The 23,426-nt window shown below is 54.0% G+C and overlaps 2 protein-coding genes across 6 annotated transcripts in view; both read right to left on the reverse strand.

Annotated features, from left to right (window-relative positions):
* Window positions 1–572: 572 nt before the first annotated feature.
* On the reverse strand, window positions 573–12,673 carry NCKIPSD (NCK interacting protein with SH3 domain). 3 transcript variants are annotated; one of them, XM_047850851.1, is made up of 13 exons: window positions 12,038–12,673; window positions 8,060–8,169; window positions 7,607–7,811; window positions 7,329–7,419; window positions 6,633–7,123; window positions 5,180–5,350; window positions 4,944–5,030; window positions 4,717–4,855; window positions 4,556–4,636; window positions 4,277–4,405; window positions 4,090–4,182; window positions 3,783–3,955; window positions 573–1,539 (listed from the first exon to the last, which is right to left on the reverse strand). In XM_047850851.1, exons 2-13 carry the CDS (start codon window positions 8,104–8,106, stop codon window positions 1,336–1,338), a joined length of 1,911 nt encoding a protein of 636 aa, XP_047706807.1. In that variant the 5' UTR covers window positions 8,107–8,169; window positions 12,038–12,673; the 3' UTR covers window positions 573–1,335. The 3 variants fall into 3 exon arrangements, with proteins under 3 accessions (XP_047706807.1, XP_047706808.1, XP_047706806.1); XM_047850852.1 differs by lacking the exon at window positions 12,038–12,673 and adding an exon at window positions 11,294–11,485; XM_047850850.1 differs by lacking the exon at window positions 12,038–12,673 and adding an exon at window positions 10,676–10,919.
* A 53-nt stretch (window positions 12,674–12,726) lies between these two features.
* Window positions 12,727–23,426, reverse strand: part of IP6K2 (inositol hexakisphosphate kinase 2) — a 30,723-nt gene continuing 20,023 nt past the window's right edge. For all 3 annotated transcript variants that reach the window (XM_047850855.1, XM_047850854.1, XM_047850853.1), the window contains exons 2-6: window positions 20,880–21,211; window positions 18,715–18,937; window positions 17,650–17,825; window positions 13,957–14,132; window positions 12,727–13,501 (exon numbers count right to left, since the gene is read on the reverse strand). In XM_047850855.1, the coding sequence (XP_047706811.1) occupies window positions 13,001–13,501; window positions 13,957–14,132; window positions 17,650–17,825; window positions 18,715–18,937; window positions 20,880–21,081 (1,278 nt within the window). In that variant the 5' untranslated portion in view covers window positions 21,082–21,211 and the 3' untranslated portion in view covers window positions 12,727–13,000. The remainder of the gene's footprint in view (window positions 13,502–13,956; window positions 14,133–17,649; window positions 17,826–18,714; window positions 18,938–20,879; window positions 21,212–23,426) is intronic.

The following is a 23,426-nucleotide window of genomic DNA, read 5'->3' on the forward strand; positions in this document are numbered from 1 at the left end:
ATGGCGAGAACCTTTGTTAACTTGGGAGCCCACAAGGAAAATGAAGTTTTTGCCAAACGGTCCCTAATTCTCCTCAAACAGTAGTGCCAACTAAACCCCACAGCTGTTAAGATACTCTCCTTGCCCTACAGTAATGGCCAAATCTCTGCTGAGGCTGCAAAATGAGCGGCTCTTGTTGGACCCACTGACAAATGAGAAAGGGAACAGAGCTGGACAGGCAGGGAGGGAGGCTGAGGCTGGGGTGGGGCCTGCTTCATTTGAGAGCAGCTATGAAGGAGAGGCTTTCAACAGGGGAGAGAGTCAGCATTCAAAGCCAAGAAAGATGTAAGTGAAGTCTGGGAGGGCAGTCGCCCACAAACGGACCACGGGGCACTCGGCTTGGCCCAGAAGCAGGAACTCAGGGAGAGAAGCTGGAACAGGGCTCAAGGAACTTTGATGGACAGACCTATCGGGGACCACCCCCTCCTTACACTGGAGAGATCAGGGCGAGCAAGTGACAAGGTCCTGAGGCCCCAGCGTCCCTGCCCATCCTCTCCCACAACAACCCAGGATCATACAGGGGAGCCTGTTTCTGGATGCCTGTGATTTATTTCCGAAGGTGAGCTGCAGCACACGGGAAAATACACATGGCTTTTCAGTCTACATTTTTACAGAGAAAATATTCTGTCATTGGCTTTCTGAGTGCCATCACCCTATTCTGTGAGGCTCCAGAATAGATGGCCTGTCTCTAAGATTCTGCTTTAAAGCAGGAGCTTGGCCAAGACCACTGAGGCTCCAGAATAGATGGCCTGTCTCTAAGATTCTGCTTTAAAGCAGGAGCTTGGCCAAGACCCCTGGGGGTGGGAGCAAGGGAAAGCGACCCCCACGGGGAGCGGGGAGCACAGGAGAAGCACTCACTGCAAAGCTAAGGCAAAGAACAGCTGGCGGAAGGTGGCTCCCCTCACCCCAAAGACATGGCTTGCTGAGGCCCAGGACCCAGACGAGGCAGGACAGGGATGGCGGCTCTAGCCCAGCCCGGAGCAGCAGCGGGACTCTGAGTGTGTGTTTGTGCTGGGGGGGGGGGGGGGGGGGCAGGGGGCATGCTGAAGAGGCAGCCTACCGGGAGATGGAGGGGCTTTAGCTCACACAGGCCCTCTGCCCCAGCATAGCTCCCAGAGCGTGGTCCCCGATCCCACACTTGGCCCCTGGCACTGGCTCTACTTCAGGTGGGGGCCCTGCTCAGGTCCCTTCCACCACCACCTCCCCCACACCGTCTGTGCAAAACATGCTTAGGGCCAAGCCTCCGCGTCCCCTGCACCCTGACCGGGGCTGCAGGGAAGGGAGGGGAGGAAGGCGCTAGCTGGGGTCCTCGCCCAGCACTGGGAATTCCTTGCACATCTCTCGGACAATCATGCGGTCCATCTGGCCCTGGGGCGAGGCTTCCTCTTCAGTCAGGATGCGGCGCAGTGTGGCCTGCAGGTCGGGCAGCCGGTGGCGGTGCTGCAGGTAGGGTGTGGTGCGGATGACGGCGTGCATCAGGGAGAGGTACTCTACGCGAAGCTGTGGGAGGAGCAGGTGAGCTCAGGGACCCTGGGAGGCACTGCCACTGCCACCAGACAGGAACAGGCTGCCACGTGGACCCCAGGGCTGCGGACCGCCTCCCGGCACCGAAGATCAGGGCTGCATCCCCAGCGCCCACAATGTGCCCTGCCACATGAACTGGCCTTCAACAGTTGCTGAGTAAGTGAATGAATGGACCATTCCAGACACAGGCGTCCCAGAACGTGGCCAGCCCCCAGGAGTCCTGGCTCAGAAAGGCGGCAAGGGGAAACCGCCAGCTCTATCTTCCCAAAACTGAAGGCTTTCGCATGTTCTTTCTCTGACTAAAGCGCACGGCCGTCCATCTAAATGCACAGGCCAGTAACACAGCTGTCTTCTGTGACACCGCTCTCTCCCCTCTGTCGGCACACCTCATACCCAACCCACTCCTAGGACCTGGCCACCGTCCTACCTTCCACACATGCCAGAGTCCAGCTCTAACACGCCCTCTAGTCTGACGCCCCAGCTGCTCCTTTTCCCCACAGACCCCCGATCCACTGACACGATCCCAATGCTTTTCCTCCGTCTGCCCCCCTCACCATCTCTTATTTCCCTCTTTCCCTATGGTTAGAGGGCTCAATCCCTTCTCTAGGCAGCACCACCCTGTAACCCCCCAGCCTGGTCAGACCACAGCACCTGCAAATCACTGCCCAGTGTCTAAGCCCTAGACAGCCACAGAGCCGTGTGCAGGCCTCAGCTTCCTTCCCTACCTCAAGCCTCAGACGGACACGCAACACTGCCTTGGCTCCTGCCACTTTTCTCTGCTATGTTCACACGCCCTTAAGAACCACGGCCCACCTCTTCTAGGCTTTCCAGACCCCAAAGTGCCTGGACAGCTGGCCTTGTGCTTCATGGAGAAAACAAGCAATCTTTCAGAAAGCCCTTGTCTTCCCCTCGCAGCACCGACATCTCACCTGTCTCTGCCAGAATAAGCTGCCTTGGCTCCCTTTAGGGTGAGGGGTATCCCTCCACAGCCCTGGGCCCTCCGCCACTGCCTGATCTACTTGACTTCTGTGGTGGCCCACTCTCCCGTCAGCCATTTCTTGATGCTTGCTGGATTATTCCCTCTGGCCCAGAGACCTGCACCAGCATCTCCTACCTCTAGAACACTTCCTGATGACTCCACATCTCCCTCAGGCGGACCCCCTCTTTTCTGCTCCCTTCACAGAAGAACTACAGGGGTTGTCTCCATTTACAGCTTCCAATTTCCCCCTCACTCCCCTCCAACTTCAAATTCTCTCTTAAACGTTCCATTCTTTTTCCCTCCACTCCACGGACGCTGCTTGTCAGTCACCTGGGGACTCTGTGGGGGCAATTCCAGTGGCCAATTCGCAGCCTCCGTCTTACTCAGGCTCTTAACTGTGGAGACGGCTCATTTCCCTCCTCCTCCGAACCTTGCTTTGGGCTCCTGCTCTCTCCAGGGTTTCCTCCTGGGCTCCTCCCTACTTGTCCTCACTGTGCCCTGGGCCGAGGCCCGAGCTGCCCTCTGACCCCTCCTCCTCACACTCTAGGTGGTGGCCCTGAAACAGGCTTCCCGTCACACCGGTGCACAGGCAACTCTCCAGCGTGTCTCTCCAGTGTCCCAACCCGGCTCCACTGCCCCTGAATGTGCTCTGTACCTGGCTGTCTAACAGGTATCTTCTCAAACCTGACACGTCAAAATGCAACTCCATTTCCCCCCCAAAGAGTGTTTCCCCACCTCAGTAATCACACTTCATCCACTTGATTGCTCAACACAAGTCCAGTGGTAAGCCCTGGGACCCACCTCCCATACCCACAAATCTGACCTCTTCCCAGGAGGCCACGGCTGGGCTGCCCTGACAGCTGCGGCTGCTTCCTCACAGACCTCCGCCTCCCCTGGGCTCATACAGTCCACACTCCGTTCGGGGTGTCCATCAGGTCACTTCTCCTCTTCTGAGATCAGAAGCTCCTGCTGCAGCCTCTGAGGCCTTGTGTAAATGCCACCTCCTCCCACCTGACCCCGCTGCCCTCCCCACCCCAGCTCTGTCCAGACAGTCTGGCCCAGATCAGCTCACCGGGGCTCCTCTGGGTCTGGGCACACCTGCCATGGCTTACTGAGTGGCCTCCACACAGGCCTGGCTCCAGCTGTGCCCCGTCCCCAGTCTCCGTCAGTGTCCTGTCTCCAGTCCATTTTGTTTCGGTTTCTACACACCTCCCATCCCCCTGCAGCCACCTCTAGGTACCTTGTCTCCGGGCGACAGGTCCGCGATGTGGCGCACGGTGATGTCAATGAGTGCCATCATGTCTGTGTGGTAGAAGATGGCAGCCGTGGCGGGGCTGGCGAACACGTCCTGCAGGAACTTGAGGATGGAGTGTGGCGGCTGCGGCTCATGTTTGAAGATGCGCACGGGGTCATCTAGGAAGCAGGGGGAAGAGAAGAGGGGTCAGGGCTGTCACTGTGGGAGGGCCAGAGCCACTGCAGGGAGTTATTGGGGATCATGGAGTCCCAGGACAGCGAAGCAGCGCCACACAGATTCCTTGCACCCTCACCTCCTCTGTTCAGGAGCAAGAGAAGCTTCTCGGAGAAGATCTTGACGTTGGAGTGTTTGCTCAGGGCGGTCATGATGACGTTCTGGTCAGGGGCTGAGGAAGGACATGGGTGTCGGTAGATCAGCGCACAGGTACCCAGCCAGAACCCCCAGCTGGTCGGCCACCTCCCACTGGGCCCCATTCCCACCTGGCAGGTGCAAGTTGAGAGCCAGAAGCAGGTTCATGCAGAGATCGGGCAGCTGTTCTGTGGTGTCCAGGGGCAGCCCATCCTCGACGATGCTCAGCAGGAACTGGGCAAAGGGTGTGCCCAGGTGCTCTGGGAGGGGGTTGCACGGAGTCAGCCCTCCCCGTCTGTGCACACCACCCAGCCCCCTGGGTCTCCGTCAGCTCTGGGGACACCCGATCCCTGTCAGGTACGTGCAGTGGGGCTCCCAGCGGTCAGCTGGTCGGTGACCTGCTCACTTACCATAGTGCGCATATGGCACTGCCTCCCCCATGGAGAAGACCATGGCCAGGATGAGGGCGGAGTAACAGAGTTTCTGGTGATCTGGGGGGCAAGGCAGGCGGTGAGAGCCCCTACAGATGGTGGGAACCCCCCACACGGCAGGAAGCTCCCCCTCGCCTCACCCTGCGTGTCTGTCTGCATGTCCCGTGCCAGCTCCACAGGCAGCACAGACGACACGAGTGTGGAGATGATGGCTGCATCCAGGCTGCACATGGCACCAAAGCACTTGAGGAGCAGCAGCCGCAGGGACACCCGGTGCTCCTGGCAGGAGACCCTGTGCACTCAGTGCCCGGAACCCCCACCTCTACCCGGGTGCCTCCACGCCCCCGCCCCTCTGTCTTGCACACACCATTTGGTAGTAGGCCACCAAGGCCAGGACAGACTCGAACTCATTTCTCTTGCACATTTTCTTGCAAACTTCGGGGTCTGCATCCGTCTGTGGAGAGGAGGAAGCATGACACAATCAGTCAGTGTGAGCCGTGTGGCCACACATAAGCAAGCTGAGTACACGCAGGGGAGGCTCCTGAGCACTGGAGGGGACAGTGCAGGGTCGGGGGGAGACACCCGTGGGCCCCCACCCCGCACCAGAATATGCAGCAGCTCCTCCAGGTAGCAGCGGATGACCCCTTCATCCTCGTACAGGGCCCAGCTGCGCTGTTGGGCATCGTCCTTGCGCCGAGCCAGGTCTGCAAAGATCACCTCCAGCCGCTGCTGGTCATGGCAGACTTGCCCTGAGGGCAGGGCAGTGCTCAGGTCCTGGGGGGAGAGAGGAACGGCTCAGCACATTCCTTGTCCCTCACCATCTCCAGGAAGCCCCCAAGGTTTAGAAGTCAACCCAGACCCTGAGAATGTCACAGGTGTGAGTTCCAGGCCGACATTGGGAAAGGGTTCCCAGTCTCATCTCTCAGGGCTGCTCCTAGTCAGTGTCCTCCCAGAACCTGCGAGGGGACCAGCCCCTGGTTCTCTTCCTTCCTCCCCTCTGCCCCACCTCGAGCTCCCACTAAGGACCCTGCTCCTGTGGCCCACACCTCAACATCAAAGCTCCCAAGGGCACCAGCCCAATTCTACACCCCCTCTGCAAGCAAGTCCACTGGCCCCAGTCTTGATAACCTGCTGGGCTCAGATTCTGCCTGAGACACATCTGTGGGTGCCTTCCAACAACCTGCCGCTCATCCCAGCCCTGTAGAAACATCTTCCTCGAGGAAGGCCACCGACTGTATCATTGCCTGAGTGTGACTGAGATGCTACCCTCCGAATCCACATGAAGTGGCACCAGGCCTGGTCATCTCCCCACCTCCCCCGTCTCCCCCAAATGCTTCCAGCCTGGCAGCACCCACCGTACTCAACACAGACAAGTCCACTGACCTGCTGCTCCCTCCACCCCACACCAGAGCTGCTAGGTCATGGGGCCCTAAGGAGGGACCTTGGGCCCATCTGGTCCCCAGATGGAGATGGCTCGTCGCCCTCCAATCCCGCTTCCTGACCAGTGCCCCAACCCTGGCAAAAGATCCCACCCACCCTACAATGCCCACACACCTGACTCACACCTGAGTCAGTACTGAGGCCTCTGTCACAGCTCTCAAAGCACCCACTCCTTTCCACTGCCAAGGCCAGCGAGGTACTGCCTTCTCTCATGCTCTACGTCCACTCCTCCCCTGCAGCCAGAGATGACTCTTGCCCACCTGCATCTGGTCTCATCTATCACCTGCCCCGGGTCTCACCTCTCCCACACCACCTGTTCCCTCACTCCCTGTATTACAGCCATGCTGGCCTTGTTCCACCTCCTCCTGTGAGCCAAGCTCGGTCCTGCCTCATGGCCTTGGTCCAGGCTGAGCCTCGGCCTGGAATGCTCTTCCTCCCTTTCTCCTCCAAGGATCAGCTCAAATGTCCCCAGCACCCAGCACAATGAAGGCCAGGCTAGAGCTCAATAAACACCTGTCGAGTCAAGGCTGGACACAAGCATGAGAGTGGGAATGGGGCAGGGGAGGCAGGGCGGCCCGAGGATGGGGAGGCCCCTGGCCCTGCCGCCCACCCTCACCTTGCCCTCTACCAGCGAGAGGAGGACCTGCTCCATGATAGGCGAGCTGGCCGGCACAGAGGCCTGGATGTGACCCACCACGACGCCAATAGCCACACGGCATAGCTCGTGGCTCAGGCCGGTGTTTCTCCGCACGAGCTCCATCAGCTCTGCCCCGATGGTCTTGGGCACAGCAGTCTCGGCCACCACCTTCTCCTCTGTAGTCCCCAGGTTCAGCGCACCCAGGGCCTCCAGCTCATCAGGGGCTGAGGTTGTATCAACTGCCACCTCCTCTGTAGGGGGCTCAGGGGCTGGCACCTTGGAGGGAGGGGGCTGAGCTTGGGACACAGTGGTGTGAGTGCCTCGGCGGGGCACAGGTGGGGGCGTGGGTGAGCAGCTGGGGCCCAGCTCAGACGAGCTAGAGCCGGTACAGAGCGTGTCAAGGGAGGTGCTGCTGACTGAGGAGCCGCTGGACACAGAACTGCCCCCGGAGGGCGTGGTGTTGCGGCCGCCTGTGGGCAGAGAGCGGATGCTGTGCTGGGACAGCCCCCTGGCCCTGAGGCCCCTCCAGGCCCTGAGCCCCGCCCTCCCAACACAGGGCCTGGTTTCTCTGCTAGACCCACCCCTCCAAGCCCAGAGCCCCCAACTTTCTGACACAGGCAAAGCAATCATTCCACCACAGGGTACTTCCCCAATTGCCCCAATCCCGCCTCTCACCACTGCCTGAGGCCACCAGGGCCTCACGGTCTCGGCGCTTCACAGGTGGAGGTGGCATGGCGGGTGCTGCTCGGCGAGGCTGTGGTGGGATCTGAGAGGACAGAAGCGGGATCTGGGAGGACACGCTGCCATCTGGGGTACCGGCCTGGCTAAGGCCCTGAGCCCTTGGCACAGGCAGGCTACGGCTCTGCATCACTGACCCGACTGGACCCTTGGAACCTCTGGACCAAGCCTAAGCTCCACCCACCTCCCTCGGCCAGGATGTCCTCCCCACATACCTGGTAGAGGCCTCCGTCCGCCCCGAGATACTCGGAACTAGGGAGGCTGTGCTGCCGCTCAAACCCAGCTCGACACGTCCCATTGGGCTGCCTGGCAGCAGCAGCGTCCAGATGGTGGTCACTGGTGGATGGGGTCATAGCTGCAGGGCTGGAGGCTGAGGGGCCTCTGCGGGACAGAGTCTCTTTCCGGTGGTGGATCAGCTTCCTGATGGAGGGACAAGGAGCTTACTGGGCGAGTTACCTTAAACTCCCAAAGTCCGTACATGCTCCCCATGGGTCCTGGGCCCCCCAAAGCTCGGGCTCCTGCCACCTCCCTCATGCCCCACCCTACTCTGCATTACCCCAGCTCTGCCTTACACACAACCCCAGTATCCACTGAAGGACCCCTACCCAACTGTGCTCATTAGGGTAATGGGGTGGAGGCGGTGCCCTCTTCCCCTCACCCACACTCACTGAAGGACTCCACGCTGCTCCAGGCTGTACTTGCCACCATCCCGCATGGCTGCATTGTGCACAGCCTCAATGGCCCGGTCAATGGCTTGGAGGACATCTTGCTCCAGGCCCTGGGGGGGAGGGCAAGGATGGGCAGTTAGACCTGGAGGCCAAGTGAGGGTACTGAGCCCAGACCCAGCCCGGGATGCAACCGGGGCAGACAGAGGACCATTATAGCTAAAGGCTGGAATGGTAGACATGAACACAGAAGTTGAACCAGAATATCAAATAAGGTTCTCAAACGGTGTCACTCAGGGAGCTGGGGCACGGGGTGGCCTCATGCCGCTGCTTTACATCCTGGGGCCCCACTCAGACCCCACAGTGAGGCTCTCAGCTGTCTCTGAAAATCAGGGGTCCAGAGCAAAAACAGCCCAGGGACCCCCAGCTTGAGGCCAGCAGTACACACCTAGTCTCTCCCCAGGTTTGGCTCAGAGCCCAGGCTGAAATGCCAAGCAGGGAGCCTCTAGTGTCTGGAACCCTTAACAAATCACTCTGGATCTTGTTGATCCTTCGCAAAACCAAGGTCACACTCCAGAATAGCCCTGTCCTCATAGAGCCTTCTGCAGGCCCTGGGATGGGCCTGAGGGACCAGCTGGGGATGGGCCAAAGGGATCTCCTCTCTCCACCCCTGCTTCTAGCCCTCATCCCCCTCAGCTGTTCCAAGGAATCTTCCAGACCTGCCCTGGGAAGCGGCAGTTCTGTTTGTGGCAAAGGACGGACATGGGAGAGGGGCCTGGCCCCTGTCCCAGATTCCGTGCTGCAGACCCAGCAACTCAGGGGTCCAATCTACCCAGCCTGCCTGGCATGGTGTGAAGAGTAAGGGGTGGCAGCTGTGGGACCAGCCACTTTCACCCCTTCCCTGTCCCCGATGGTCCATCAGGCTACATGGAAGTCTCAGAACTGAGGTGACGTCACTCCACAGAGGGTCTAAGGAGCTTCCCTGAGGGGGACAGACAGATGGATGCAGAGGTCAGCAAAGCCCTCCAGGTACCATGGGGTGTGCCAGAATGCAGAGAGACAGCAGACAGAAAGGGGAACAGAAAAAGAAATACATACACATAGAAAATAAGGAAGAGATAGAAAGAGAGAGAGGGAGGGAGGGAGAGAGAGCGAGACAGACAGAGGGAGACAATGCAGAAAGAAATTGAAAGCTGGAGACAGAGAAAGGGAGAGAGTCGTAATGACAGACAGAGTTAGGGAGACTGAGGCAGAGGGAGGTATGCAGAAAGAAACTATGAGAGAAACCGTGGCCTCTCTGCCGTCCCCAAACACCAAGCCCCACTGGCCCTGGAGAGGAGCCTCACAGGCTCTTCGAGAAGAGGCCTCCAACAAGCCCCCAGCCCCAGAGAGGCTGGGTCTGACACATTCACGATAGAGCTGGCAGCCTCTGTGTCCAGGGCCCCACTCATACCCCAGGCACTCCTAGATGGAAACAAGCTGAGGGTCCAGGGCCCATCCCCTCTGGCAAGACCAGATGACATCTCCAAATTTATCCTGTTATTTCTGTCCTGAACCAGGCTGGGACAGGATGTTTCCAAAAGGATAAGGACTAGGATGGGGCGGGGGTGTCTGGCACAGGCCAGGCCTGGAGGCTCCAGGCCCTCCTTTCCCCTGAGGTCAGAATAGACCAGCTAGAGACATTGCACCCCAGCCCCCACAGCAGGACTATTCTTGGGGAAACAGGAACTGGAGACGCAGCCTCCACTGGAAGGAAATAGGGTCATAGTCAGACCAGGGGAAGCCATGAAGAGATCTCACTTCCTTACAATGGGAGCAGCCCCCACCCCAGGCTGGGGACACAGAGGGATGGAGCTTTTCACTTTCAGAGAAAATTAGTCTGTTAAGTCAGGGCCTGAACATGGCTTGTAATGGAGGGGTGGGGGTGGGGAGAGTAGTGCCAGGGAGTGTCAGCAAGGGCTGAGATCTTTGGTTCCAAGAGGGTTGGGGTCAGTCTGAAGAAGAGCTTAGGGGTGGCTGAGTACAGGAGGGTGAAAGACACTCAGGTCCCACCCTTAGTGGGTCATCTAGGAGATACGAGTATCATCTAGGCTCCAGGGCCTCAGTGGGGAAGTGAGGATGGAGGACAGTGGGGAAACAGGTGGTGTCCAGGGTGGTCTGGGGTCTTAGTGGTGGAGGCAGTGGCTCCAGTTGGGGGTCTGAGGGTAGGATCCAGGGGATCCAGTGAAAGGGCCAATTACAAATCTGGGGTCTCAGGGATCTGAGGAACTGGTCAGAATTCAGTGGTACTGGATTCTCAGGACTGAGTCTTGAATTCTACTTAGATGGGGGTTCAGATAATGAGTCTCAATAGGTCTGGGATCCAAGGAGTCTCAGTCCCAGAGTTAGGCTTGCAGGTCCGGAGTCCTCAGAGTTGGCTGTCAAGGGCTTGGCCTTTTCTGGGAGTGCGGGCTCCTGGGGTCCCAGTTCTCGTGGGTCTGGGGTCTCAGGGTCAGGTGCTCAAACTCCCTATCTGCGGGAAGTTTTGGCGGGCCTGGGGCTCCGGGGTCGGTCCCGAGAGCCTGCGATGGGGCCCAGTCTAAGGACCGGTGAGGCCGGGCTGGGGAGGGGCACACTCACCTGCAGGCGGCGCAGGTAGGCGGGCGGCACGTAGCCCGTCTCGCCACTGCGCGCCCGCGCCGCCAGCCACCAGTGCGCGCTGCTGCGCTCCAGCACCAGGAAGGTCTCGCCCGCGGCGAACGCCAGCGCGTTGGGCTCCGCCGAGCGGAACGCGTAGAGCGCGCGATACATGGGGCCGGGCCGGGCCGCGCCGGGGCAGTGGAGGTGGCGGGGGCTGCGGAACCAGGACGGCAGGCCCGGAGAACCACGATCGCCCCGCCCCGCCCCGTGACACACGACGCTTGCGCGCGCCCGCCCGCCCGCCAGCCGCAGCCCCGCCTCGGGAGGGGGGCAGCCCCCGCGCGGATCGCGGCGCCCCCTGGCGGCTCCAAGCGGCGCGACCCGGTGCTGCTCGAGTCCACCTCCAGTCGGCCTCCAGTCCGGTACCTCCGACTCCTAGACCACACACCCCTACCCCCGACCACTGGCTCCGCACCCTCCCGGGCGCCCCACCCCAGAGTCTCCGTCCTGGCCCTCCACTCAAACCCGGTGTGCGGCCGTCCTTCCTCCTTTGGCAGAGCCTGTGTCCTACGCTCTAGTCGCATGCGTCCCTGCCATCCCGGGGGAGTGGGTCCTGACCTACTAACAGTAGGGACGGCGACTCCGCGAGCGTAGTCCCATTGTTAGATCTCGCTGATTCGACACTTGGAGGCGCCTGTGGGGGGTCCGTCTCCTTGGTGTCCCAGGCCTCATGACCCCTCTCTGAGGAGTCCCTACTCCAGCCACACCGAAACCAGGTCGGCCATTCCCCAGTCCCAATTTCTCACGTCCTGCATGCCCACCCCCCACCCCCATGCCCCCCCATGCCCCCCCCCCCCCTTCAATAGCTTCTCTCTGCCCCTCTAATGTGGGTCTTTCCATAGGGTTTCCTCTGCCTGGGACCTAATTCCCTCCCTCACAGCATAAGGTCATTACTCTCCCAGTCGCTGTCATATTGCTCTATTGTGTTTATAGGACTTACAACTCCAAACCATCTTATGTCTGATGCTCCCTTCTGAGCAAATAGAAGAGCTGGTAAGGGTGGGGAGGGGGGTGCTAGGTAGCTTTAAGAGCTGGTTTGACCCTGCACACCTCCAATTAGCCTGAACTGGTCCTTGATGTCCTGAGGGAGGGAGGGACCCAGGGGAGAGGCCCTAAGGGTCCTGGGGGCCTCCCATTCCTGTCCAGCCACATTTCCCACCAGAAGCCTGGGCCCAGGGTGTAGCGGGTATGGGCACAGCCAGGCCAGTACATGCAGTTGGCATTTAGGGACATAGTACACAGAGGCACAGTGGGCCTCGGAAAGGAGTGTGGGGCTGATAGAACTGGACATCAAGACCCTACCTTCTTGGCACTGGGTCTGCCCTTCTCCCTGGTGTCTGGTTCTGCAGTTCAAGACCTCCTGCCACACCTCCCAGTAACCCTCCTAGCACAGAAGTAGCTCTCTTCGGGGCCGCCCTGGCTACAGCTGCTTAGGACAGGAGATTGGCATAGTTGTGGGTTGCAGTGGTGACAAGAGGTTTGGTTAAGAGGACCCCCCTGCCTGGAACACCCTTTCTCACTGGGACCCCCCCCCCCCCCTCATCCTGCTGGGACCTTCTACCATGGAGCCCACCATCACCAAAAGACCAGAGCCCAGCAGCTACCTGAGGCCTTGGTTTGGCTCCAGGACATCTGACATCACAATGACCAGCCAATTAGCTGCTGCCAGTGGTCCAGGAGATGGATCCAAGGTCTGGCACACCTGCTGCCCAACTTTGGCTTAAGTTGCATGGAGGACAAGAAAAGACCTGTATCAAGGGTCACGTAGTTCTTAGGGGATGCTGGGACACTAGGCCAGCACAGACCCAAAAGGAACGTAAGGTTATATGTGTGGAGGTCCTCTTTGGGTGACCTCAGGGCCCGTGAGGTGGGGGCAGTGGCAAGGAGAATATTCCTGGGCTAGGGTGGAGGACACAGAACGTGTCAGGATTCTGAGGGCTGGGATGGAGTCTGGCTGCCTGCCCCTACTTAAGAACGACAGCAGCACTGTGTACAATTAACAAAAAGATTTGTATTAGAACATTTACACTCAGGGAAGAAAGAGGTATCTGCATCATCAAATGTGGAATGTTGAAGAAATAGTTAAAATAAATAAAAGACTCCGAACGCGATTGGGGCTGGCTCAGGCTGGGACTCACAGAGGCCTCTGCACATCAGCTCCAGGCTGCAGGGGCCAACGCCTGGCCATACTGGCCTCCTCCCCGACGCAGCACAGCTGTGCCTGGGACACAGAGAGTCTCTCAGGTGCTGGTGCAGCCAGCAAACTCACTCCCCACTTTCCTCGCTTATCTCTGTGACAATGTCTATGAGGCTCTGGAGCCCGAAGATATAGCCAGCATCCTGGCCCTCATGTACCACGCTGTCCTCGCCATACAGCCTGCAGGTGGTGTGTGCAAAGTCGATCATGCGCACGTCCACTGAGCTGGTGCCGATGGGCTTGTAGGCATAGGCACCTGCAGACTCGTCAGCTGACTCTTCAGACAGGTCCTCCAAGTCCTCAGCATCTGAGTCCAGGGCCACCTCAGGCCATTCTTTGCCATCATAGATGACCAATAGGGAGCTTGAGTAGAAGCGGTAGGACTCCTGTCGCTCCAAAATGGCTTTGAGCTCAGCCAGCTTCTTAAGCACAGGGCCCAGGAGTTCACGGCGCAGATACCGACCATTGTGGAAAAATTGGAAAAGTGCCTCCTTGAAGCCCTGCACTGACAGCTTTCGTCCGTGGTACTTGTTCATGAACATAAGCTGCCCACTCCCTGCCTGGTACACCTGTGGGAAGAGACCAGCAGGTTAGGTGCTGACAGCTGTCTCAGAGCCTGGACCCTGGGGAACAGCAGCAATAGGACACCCCTGGATCAGATCCTTTAACCTGTTAAGTACACCAGTCATACAAGGCAATACCCTTTCTGATCTACCACCACTCAGGATGCAGCCCTCTGACCTGGTTCTGTCCTCAGACCCCTGCTTAGCATATCAGTTGGTGGAGAAGGCCTAACCATCTTGCCTTCATTCCCACTCCTGTCCAGAGACTCTGGACTCAGTCAACCAGCTCAGCCCCAAACAGTTCACCGAGGCATGCATGCTTTTTTTTTCTAACCAGAAAGCAACAGACTCACTCAGCCATGCTGAAATCTTGAGAAAACAGCAGGACTATGCCCACGGTGGAGAGTAGAAGCTACTGGATGCCCTAGCCAGCCCGTGGTATGCACCAGCACTCCCCTTACCTGCATGCCACACACACGGACACCGATGACAGCAGATGTGCTCTGCTGGCACTTGCGGATCTGGTTGGCTGCCTTCTCCTCTGAAGCATCATCACCATGCTGGCGGGTACCCATCTTGAGGTCCAGGACACAAGGCACCTCATAGCGGGAAGTCAGATTTTCCAGTAAGATGAATTCTGAGTGGTTAAGGACAATCCTCCCTCTAAAGAAAAGGTGCTGCTGCATGGGGGCTTTGGCACTCCAGGGCACAATGCCTGCACACAGTGCCTCAGAAAAGCCCAGGTCCACAGAAGGCCCCATCAGTCCTGCTATCCCCCATGTAGGGAGCCCAAGGCTGACTAGAGGGCTAAAATCAAAGAACTGAATTCTTGTCAGGGAACTGGCATGAGGACCGCCTGCACCCGCACTCAACATAGGCCTGGGTGACACACATACAGCACTGCCACAACTCAACAAGGTATGGGAACAGGGTTTCACACTGTCCTAAGTTTCAAACAGAACATCAAATAAATAAATCCCATAACCTTCTATGTGAACTGGAAATATCTGCATAAACTCATGAAAAATTTTCTCTTTAAAATAAATGCGGGGGCACCTGGGTGGCTCAGTCAGTTGAGCATCCGACTTCGGTTCAGGTCATGATTGCACAGCTTGTGAGTTCGAGCCCTGCATCAGGCTCTGTGCTGACAGCTCAGAGCCTGGAGCCTGCTTTGGATTCTGTGTCTCCCTCTCTCTCTGCCCCTAACCCACTTGCATTCTGTCTCTGTCTCTCTCAAGGGTGAATAAACATTAAAAAAACCTTTTTTTTTAAATAAAAGTGTATTTCCCAGCTGTGTGGCACTGAAAAGGTCTAGAAACAATGACCAGATAGTTGTGTGAGCACCCTTAGTGTCCAGACCAGTTTTCCTAGGGCAGGGATTGGTGAACTATGGCTACTTGTTGTACAGCCTATGAACTAGAAATCGTTCTTAAAATTTTAAGTTGTCAAAAAATATGCATAATACTTCATGACACATGGAAAATTAAATGATATGCAAATCTTGGTGATCATAAACAGTTTCTTTGGGGTATAGTCATGCTCATTCATTTACATGATTATCTATGACTACTTTCAAGCTACAGTGGCAGAGATGTGGCAGCTTCAGCCTGTGAAGCCAGAAACATTTACTATCTGGCTCTCTACTGAGCAGGTTTGTAACTCCTGCCTCAGAGGATTGACTGAACTCACATCCGGAGTAGGAAATATACATGACCCTGGGCCATCTTTTCATACCAGAAAGTAAGAGAGTCGTCACAGACTACTATGATTGTGTCAGAAGGACTCGAGAGCCTATTTTAAAGTACGAAAAAAAAATTTTTTTAATGTTTATTTATTTTTGAAAGACAGAGAGAGACAGAGCATGAGTAGGGGAGGGGCAGAGAGAGAGGGAGACACAGAATCCAAAGCAGGCTCCAGGCTCTGAGCTGTCAGCACAGAGCCTGACGCGGGGGTTGAACTCTCCAGCCATGAGATCATGACCTGAGCTGAAGTTGGACGCTTACCAACTGAGCCACCCAGGTGCTTCTCAAGAGCCTATTTTAAAAGGCAAAACAAAACATGGAAGAATCTGTGCATCAGTAAAGATAAAACTGCAACGGACTAAAACCGCATCAAATATGTCTAAATTCACAGGTTCATAATAATGCTGAAAAACCCACTGGCATTTTGAATGGATGTTAAAAAACCCACCCATTATTCCAAATAATCAGTAAATAATCTACCTTTCCTATATAAACTATACCTCAGTATAAGCATATAATTGATGAGAAAAAGTTTATCTTTACAGATTCCAGCTAAGAAGGAATGACAAAATTAGAAAAGTGCCTAATGAAAAAATGGATCTAAGGCAATAGCAACACAGGCAAGACAGACAAATACTGCACTTCCTGATGGCCACTACCATTTCCAAGGGATCCTAGCTCCCACCTACCCCAAAACTGAACCTAAATCTGACCAAGCCTCTAGATCAAATTATCAAAACCTAATGGAAACAAAGAGAAAAGAGTAACATGTAAAAGACCACAGGGATGTAATCAGTAAAATTCAGATGGTGGGAAAGTTTAGAAGACCTAGTTTCTTTGACAAGAAATTTCCAAGATGAAAAAATAAAAAGGGTATTTAAAAAGACTTAAACATTTCAACCAAAAATGTGTGGACTTCACTTGGCTCTCCATTCAAACCAACCGTCAGTAAAAACATATTTATGAGACAATTAGGAAAATGTGGACACAAACTAGACTCTTGACAATAAGGCACTACTGTCCAGTTTTAAGGAGCTCACATCTTAAAATACCCTTGTCTTGGGGCGCCTGGGTGGCTCAGTCAGTTAAGCGTCCAACCCCTGATCTCGGTTCAGGTCATCATCTCATAGTTCTTGAGTTTGAGCTCGCATCGGACTCTGAGCTGACAGTGTAGAGCCCGCTTGGGATCCTCTCTCTCCCTCTCTCTCTGCCCCTTCCCCACTCGTTCTCGTTTTCTAACTTAATTAAAAGAAACCCCCTATCTCTTAAAGATGCATGATGAGATGTGTATGGATGCAATGACACAGGAGACACTTCAGAAAGAGCTCGGTTGGGGGCACCTGGGTGGCTAGTCAGTTGAGTATTTGACTCTTAGTTTCAGCTCAGGTCATGATCTCATGGTTCATGGGTTCAAAACCCACACTGGGCTCCATGCTTACAGCACGGGGGCCTGCTTAGGATTTTCTCTTCCTTCCTTCCCTCCCTCTGGAAGAAAGGAAAAGAGGGGAGGGGAGACGACAGGAGAGGAGAGGAAGAAAGGGAAAGGGAGAAAGGGGGAAAGGGAAAAAGGGAAAGGGAGAAAGAAACAGCTCGGCTGGGGGATGCTGGGTATAAGAGACAGTCACGGCCCAAGACTGACATAAGTAGGTTAATCACCGAAACTGGGTGACTGGTACTTGTAAGTTCAAAGTATTATTCTATGTTTAATATGTGTAAAATTTTCCCTAGTAAAAAGTTAAAAAAAATAAAATAAAACATACTCAATTCTGAGGAACTACCCCCTCAAGATTAAAAAAAGAAAGAAGGGGCACCTGTGTTTCAGCTCAGGTCATGATCTCACGGTTCCTGGAATAGAGTCCTGTGCTAACAGCACAGAGCCTGCTTGGGAACTCTCTTTGCCCCTTCCCTGCTCATGCATGCACATACACTCACTCTCAAAATAAATAAACTTTAAAAACTAAATAAATTAATTAAATTAAAAAGAAATCACTAAGTAAAAAAAAAAAAAAAAAAGCTGGGGGTGGGGGGGAAGCCCCATGCTTTATTCATGTGCCAGTCTGGTGAACCAGGATTGAAAGGTAAGCACCCACCTGCCACTCCCATTCTTGGCAGGAAGCACTATCTGGGGACTTCTGTAGGAGTCTGAAAACACAAACCAGCCCCTTGCACTCTAGGCTAAAGCCTCCCTGATGCAGGTTGGTCCCTCCATGAGGTGGCCCTCAACCGCCTCCCCACCACCTGTATTCCCAGACCAGCCCTTGTTCCTGAGGGAGTGGTATTTGCCTATGGTTACCACAAAGGGTGCCCTGGCACAACCATGACTAGAAAATAAACCCAACCTCTCTGAGCTCCTAGGATCTCACCTACCCTCCCCTATCCCCAAGGCAAAGATACCCTGTGAGCAAAGGATACTGTATTGGTTCCGATGTTTTGCATTCTCCTTCATTCTCTGTAACTGTTGCTGGTGACACTTCATGCTCCAGGGGTTATAGTGTTTAAGCTGGGAACTGACATTCCCCTTTTTCTCTACGCTGTAGTACAAGACTTCAGATTTCTTTAGCCACTCAAATTCTTCTTCTAACTTATGGCTGTAAAGAGACAAGGAGCCAATAAATCACAACATCTTATCAGAATTCAGGGCCAAAGAGGCATGAAGAAACTTTTGGAGTGATGGGAAGTTTGAGATCTTGATGTGGTGGTGGTTTTAGTGTACACACTGAACACTTCAAATGGATACATTTTATTCTAAGTGGATTATACCTCAAGAAAGTTGACTTTGAAAAAATTCAAGGGCCAGATCACTGTTTTTTCTATAGAAAGAGAACCTAAGATGCAAGAACAGCCTCTGCCTCCACCACTGCACACCGCCCCCCCCCACCCCCAAGCAGCCTTCACTGCCCTTTTTTTCTAGGCAGTACTGTCCCCTGGCTTCTGCTACATCCAAGTTCCCTGATTCCAAATGCTGGAGACTGGGAAAAGCTGAACTGAAATCCCATGGGAATAAGCCAACCTACTTAGCCACATTATAAACACTTCTCAATTTTTATATATTATTTATATTTTTACCAGTTCTGCCAAGAACCGGCTCTTGGAAGGCTCTGTGTCAGTGGATCCTACATTCCGGGGATGCCCAACTGACCATTTTGTCTCCCACCATCAATGAGCAACTTGAGGTGATGGGACAGTTCCTACCTTGGCCACTGCGACATCCCTAGGATGTAGCACAGGGCCTGGCACAGGGCAGCTGCAGGAGCAATGAGTGACTAACTCTTTTACAGCTGCCACTGTAGCTGTTTACCCAAAATGGCATGACCTAACCCAGAATCATTAAAAAGAAGCTGCCACGTGGGAACTGGCCACTGAGTGACAAGGCACCATCGTTTGAGTCTCTAGCTCCAGACGACTGGACTATAACTAAGATCCCATGACACCTCCCCTCCCATAGAGTCCAGGGTTCCCCTCTCAGTTTATACCCACCTTTTCATCTTCTCCTCTTTCCGGTGCTGTCTCACCCAGTCCTTGGGGCTCTTTTCTGTCTCTAGGACGTGATGTTTTTTGTTTGTCCACCTCAGAAGCTTACTTTTTGGTTCACAGTCTGAATTGTCTACACTGTCCACAATTCCGTGGTCCCCTTTTAATGGATATGCTATTAAACACAAGTTCCTGTCTTCATCTTCTTCAAAGCGAACTGATACCACACCTGGAAGGGGAGTGAGGAGCAGAAAGAACTTTTAATTCCAAAGATGATGTGTTATAAATAACATGATTGTAACATTTGGTTTTTTCTTACCCTGTTCCTTAGTCTCTATGTTGCCAGAGGCCCCAAACTCATCTGCAAACCTAACAAATATCAAAACAGCTAGAAAAGATGACACCATACAAGACAAGCGATTAGGGAGCAAACATGGCCGAGAGTCTTCCTCTCTGATGCACTCAACAAGGCAAGAGCCAAAGAATTACAAGACACATTTTTCCATTATTGAAAATGTTTATTAAATTTTATGTAATTCTTCTAATCCTAAAAGAGACGTAAAAACATTTGCTCTTTATATCTTACGGGAATTTTTGATGCCCTAAACAGAAACTCCGGCGGCCTGAGACTTGCTTTAAAGCAGAGCCTGAACACTGGGAACAAAGGTTTGCCCTGAAGGGTAAGAAGGGTCCAAGGGTAAGGGAAGACTGGGCAAGCAAAACAAAATAATAAAGGAGCAAACAAAACAAACCACACAGCACAACAGACACCCTAGCAAAGGTTTCTTGCAGCACCCCCACACGGGTGGGCACCCCAAGCCTTTTGTCCTCAAACATATTACTTTATTGGTCTTTGCAGTCACAAAAGAACAAAATGAACACAAGGCAAATAAATAAGGTTGGGCCGGGAGCACAGACGCATGGTGGCCTTGAAAGCAGCTCTCCCCCTTGAGTCTCTAGAACCTGCCATGTGTAATTAGACAGTCTTTGAGGAGGGGGCTGTCAGGTGGGAGCGTTTCAGCAGGTGCCGACGAGCGCCTTACAACCGACTGGCTGAACACCTTTCCTCCCAGGCCTCTCTGGCCTGGGATCACTCAATTTGCTCAGTCCTTGCTGCCCGCCCGCTTGCTCGCTTGCTGCAGGGGAATGCGTGCTCAGAGAGAGATGACACTTCTGAGGTGGTCCCTGTCTTTGGGCGCAGAGGAGCAGAGGAGCCTGGGTAGGGAATTCAGGGGACCACACTTCCCTGTGGCCACGGGGAAACAACCAGGGGGAAAAGGGGGACAAGGGTGGCCAGCTAACAAGGGGCCTTTGGCTTTGTCCTGGAAAAAACAACAGAGAAGGACCAAGTGAGGGCCTTCAACTCCCCCACCCCCAACCACAACACACATGCATATTCACAGAGTACAGAGAGAGGCGCCCAGTACATTCTGTCTTCAAAGAGCATGTTTCAACAGTCCCAGAAGAACCTAAGTTGTTCAAGAGTCTTTTGTACAACCAGGCAATGTAAATTTAATTTCCTTAATGGGTTCTTTGATTTACAAAATATCCCCCATTCCCAGGAAAGTCCACACCATGATGATGGCTAATGCTGTCCCCCCAAAAATGCATTATAAAAAGAAAGAGAGAGTCACCATATGTGAATCAAAGAGTTGCCATAACATTGCAATTTCAGGGACATTCCGTAATAGCAAAGGGTTTCAGCTAATCAGCACAGGCCTCCCACTCCTGCATTCCATCTGACTCAACCCTGCTCCCAGCCTACCTAATCACCAGGGCTTCTGGTTTCCTGGAGGACAAAAAGCAGGCGGCAAGCATTCTGGGAAAAATCCTCCCAAAGTCTTCCCCCGCTGTCTCCCATGGGCGGGGGTGGGGGGACTCCTATGGGGTACTGTGATCAAGAGATACCTGAACATAAAACACAACTACACTTCCACCAAAAATAAACTCAAAACAAATCCACAAAACAAAACAGAATTAAGCAATCTTACCAGGGCTTGCAAACTGAGGGTGTGAGGTGCTGGGCTGAGGGCCAAGAGGAGAAGGGAAAACACAGAGTGGGGAGGAAGGAGGGGAGGGCTCCCGGGATAGCTGCCCGCGCCTTCCCCGGCTGCGAAGTGCTGCCTTGCATCTCCTGGCCAGCGGAGACCCCTATGGCAGCGGGGGCTCACCTTTGTACTGGGGAGTGAATTTGCGCATCTCAGCTGGGAGGGTCTCGTAGAACTGGTGCTCCCTCGGAACCAGGGGCTTGCATAGGGTCGTCTCATTGAAGCGGAGCACGCATGAGTGCCCCCCGACCTGGTGGACAAAGGGCTCCAGCAGGACGCCCTTGGTGCGGGGCTCCACGTCCATGGCCCTGAAGGCTGGGCTCATCCTCCAGACGCAGGCGGCAGGAAGAAGGGGGAGGCGGCGGGGTCCAGCGGCCAGCGAGTCCTCCGTCCGTCGTCTGTCCGTGCGTCCGTCTGTCTCGCTTTGACTCCTCAGTCGCGCGGGCCAGGACGCTCTGCCGGAAGCAAAGAGAGACAGTGGCATTGGAAGCGGCCTGGGAACCGCCTTAGAGCCCTAGCCTTCCTCCAGCGGAAAGACAAGCAGCCTGTGCTCTCGCCGGGCCCCACCCACACCGCCCACCCCGGCTCCGCCTTCTCCCGCCTTCTCCCGCAGAAACAAACAGCCAGAGCTCCCGCGGGGCGGGGCCAGATGCCGACAGGCAGCGACTGGCTCCAGGTGTACCCACACAGCCAGTGCCCTCCCACCAAGACAGCGGTGTTAGATGGGCGGGAAAAACGCAAAGCCACATAAGGTAAAGTCCCATTTCAAGCCTAATAATTCAGATTAAATCTTACCATTTTCTAATAAGATTAACTCCATGCATATATATTTTTAACTTTATTTTTTAGAGTAGTTTTAGGCCCACAGCAAAAATGAGAGGAAGATACACTGACTGCACACATAACCACCTGCTCCCACACATGTGTTGCCTTCCCCATTACCAATATCTCCCACCATAGTGGTACGTTTGTTACAAATGATGATGAACCCACATTGACACATCATCATAGTTTACATTAGGGTTCACTCTTAGTCGTTAATTGTACTTTTATAAAATGCAGTTAAAAGGAAAACCTGCTTAGTCACCATCTAGTAAGATCTACTCCCCCAGGGTGTCCACCCCCCGCCCCCACCCCAAGGCCAAAGACAAGCCCCATTAACCTTATTAGCAGTGGAGCTTGGGCCTAGCTTTAATGATTAACGTCTGTATCTAAAAACAACTGATCAAGGCTGGCTAACTCCATTTAAAAAGATACACGGTGTTCTAGGTCACTGACTATTTTTATCAGTTCTATCCTGATCTCCAAAAGCTGGGGCACACCTTTAAACCAAAGCTGTGCTCCTACCGTAATCAGGGCTCTCATCCACTCTGAGGTTTAGGCCTTAGACCTGACTTTGCATCACTAAACACCCCAGATCTTAGCAAAGCAACCTCTACACAATTGTTAACCACTTCAAGGCATGTCAAGCTAGTTCTGTTTCCTGTCTATAATTTACAGACTACATGGTTGCTACTACCACTACTTAACAGCATGTAGGCCATTTCATCAAACATACAGGGTTTTGTTTTGTTTTTTTTTACTTTTTTTCTTTTATGTTTATTTATTTCTGAGACAGAGAGAGACAGAGCATGAGAGGGGGAGGGGCAAAGGGAGAGGGAGACCCAGAATCGGAAGCAGGCTCCAGGCCTGACGTGGGGCTTGAACTCACAAACTGTGAGATCATGACCTGAGCCGAAGTCAGTCACTCAACTGACTGAGCCACCCAGGCGCCCCCATACAGGGTTTTTAATGGCAACTCTTCCAGTTTCCATTACCCCAGCTGACATGCTGGGTAAGAATAGGTCTGCTAAAGATGGGTCCACTGTCCTCTAAGGTGAGTAAAGCACCTATTAAATGTTGTTGGCTCATCACAGGAACTTACCTCATTTGGTCCTTGAGATACCTTCTGTGAGGAAGACACTATTCTCTCTGTTGCAAACAATGACACTGCTTTGGGGAGGTGAGGGAAGGGCCAGGGACAATAAGCTCCCAAATGAACCTCAATCTTTTGGATGCCGTCATAGGGCCACCTCTAGTGCCCAGGGTCTCTGGCATTAGTACCTTCATACAGTACTCCTACATCCATGGGACACTTAGCCTGTTGTGAGAGTGCCTTCACCATGTACTTATATTTTTTATTTTTTAAGTTTATTTACTATTTTGAGAGAGAGAGCACGCACGTGCACGCAAAAGCGGGGGATGAGCAGAGAGAGAAGAGAGAGAATCCCAAGCAGGCTCCACACTGTTAACGCAGAGCCCCATATACGACTCAACCTCATGATCTGATCATGACCTGAGCCGAAGTCAAGAGTTGGATGTTCAACCGACTGAGCCACCCAGATGCGCCCCTATGTTTTATATTTATATTTGTATTATTTCCTATATATTTATAAAGTTCTCTTTAAGAGTTTCAACTGGTATTAATCTCTTTTTAGAGAGAACTGACTGTGGGTGCCAAATGCAAAGAGATGAAAATCAAAGGTCCTGATTCCTCTCCTGGCACCACCTTCTCAGCATCACAGAAGCCCTCAGGAGGGCAAGTGCTGGGAAGGGTTCTGTGACAATCAGTTCAAAGAATGAGTACATTCCAGACATTCCAGACTCTCTCCAGAAGGTGGAGCTCTGGTA

The sequence above is a fragment of the Prionailurus viverrinus genome, chromosome A2 (assembly GCF_022837055.1).
Source record: "Prionailurus viverrinus isolate Anna chromosome A2, UM_Priviv_1.0, whole genome shotgun sequence".
Taxonomy (NCBI): Eukaryota; Metazoa; Chordata; class Mammalia; order Carnivora; family Felidae; genus Prionailurus; species Prionailurus viverrinus.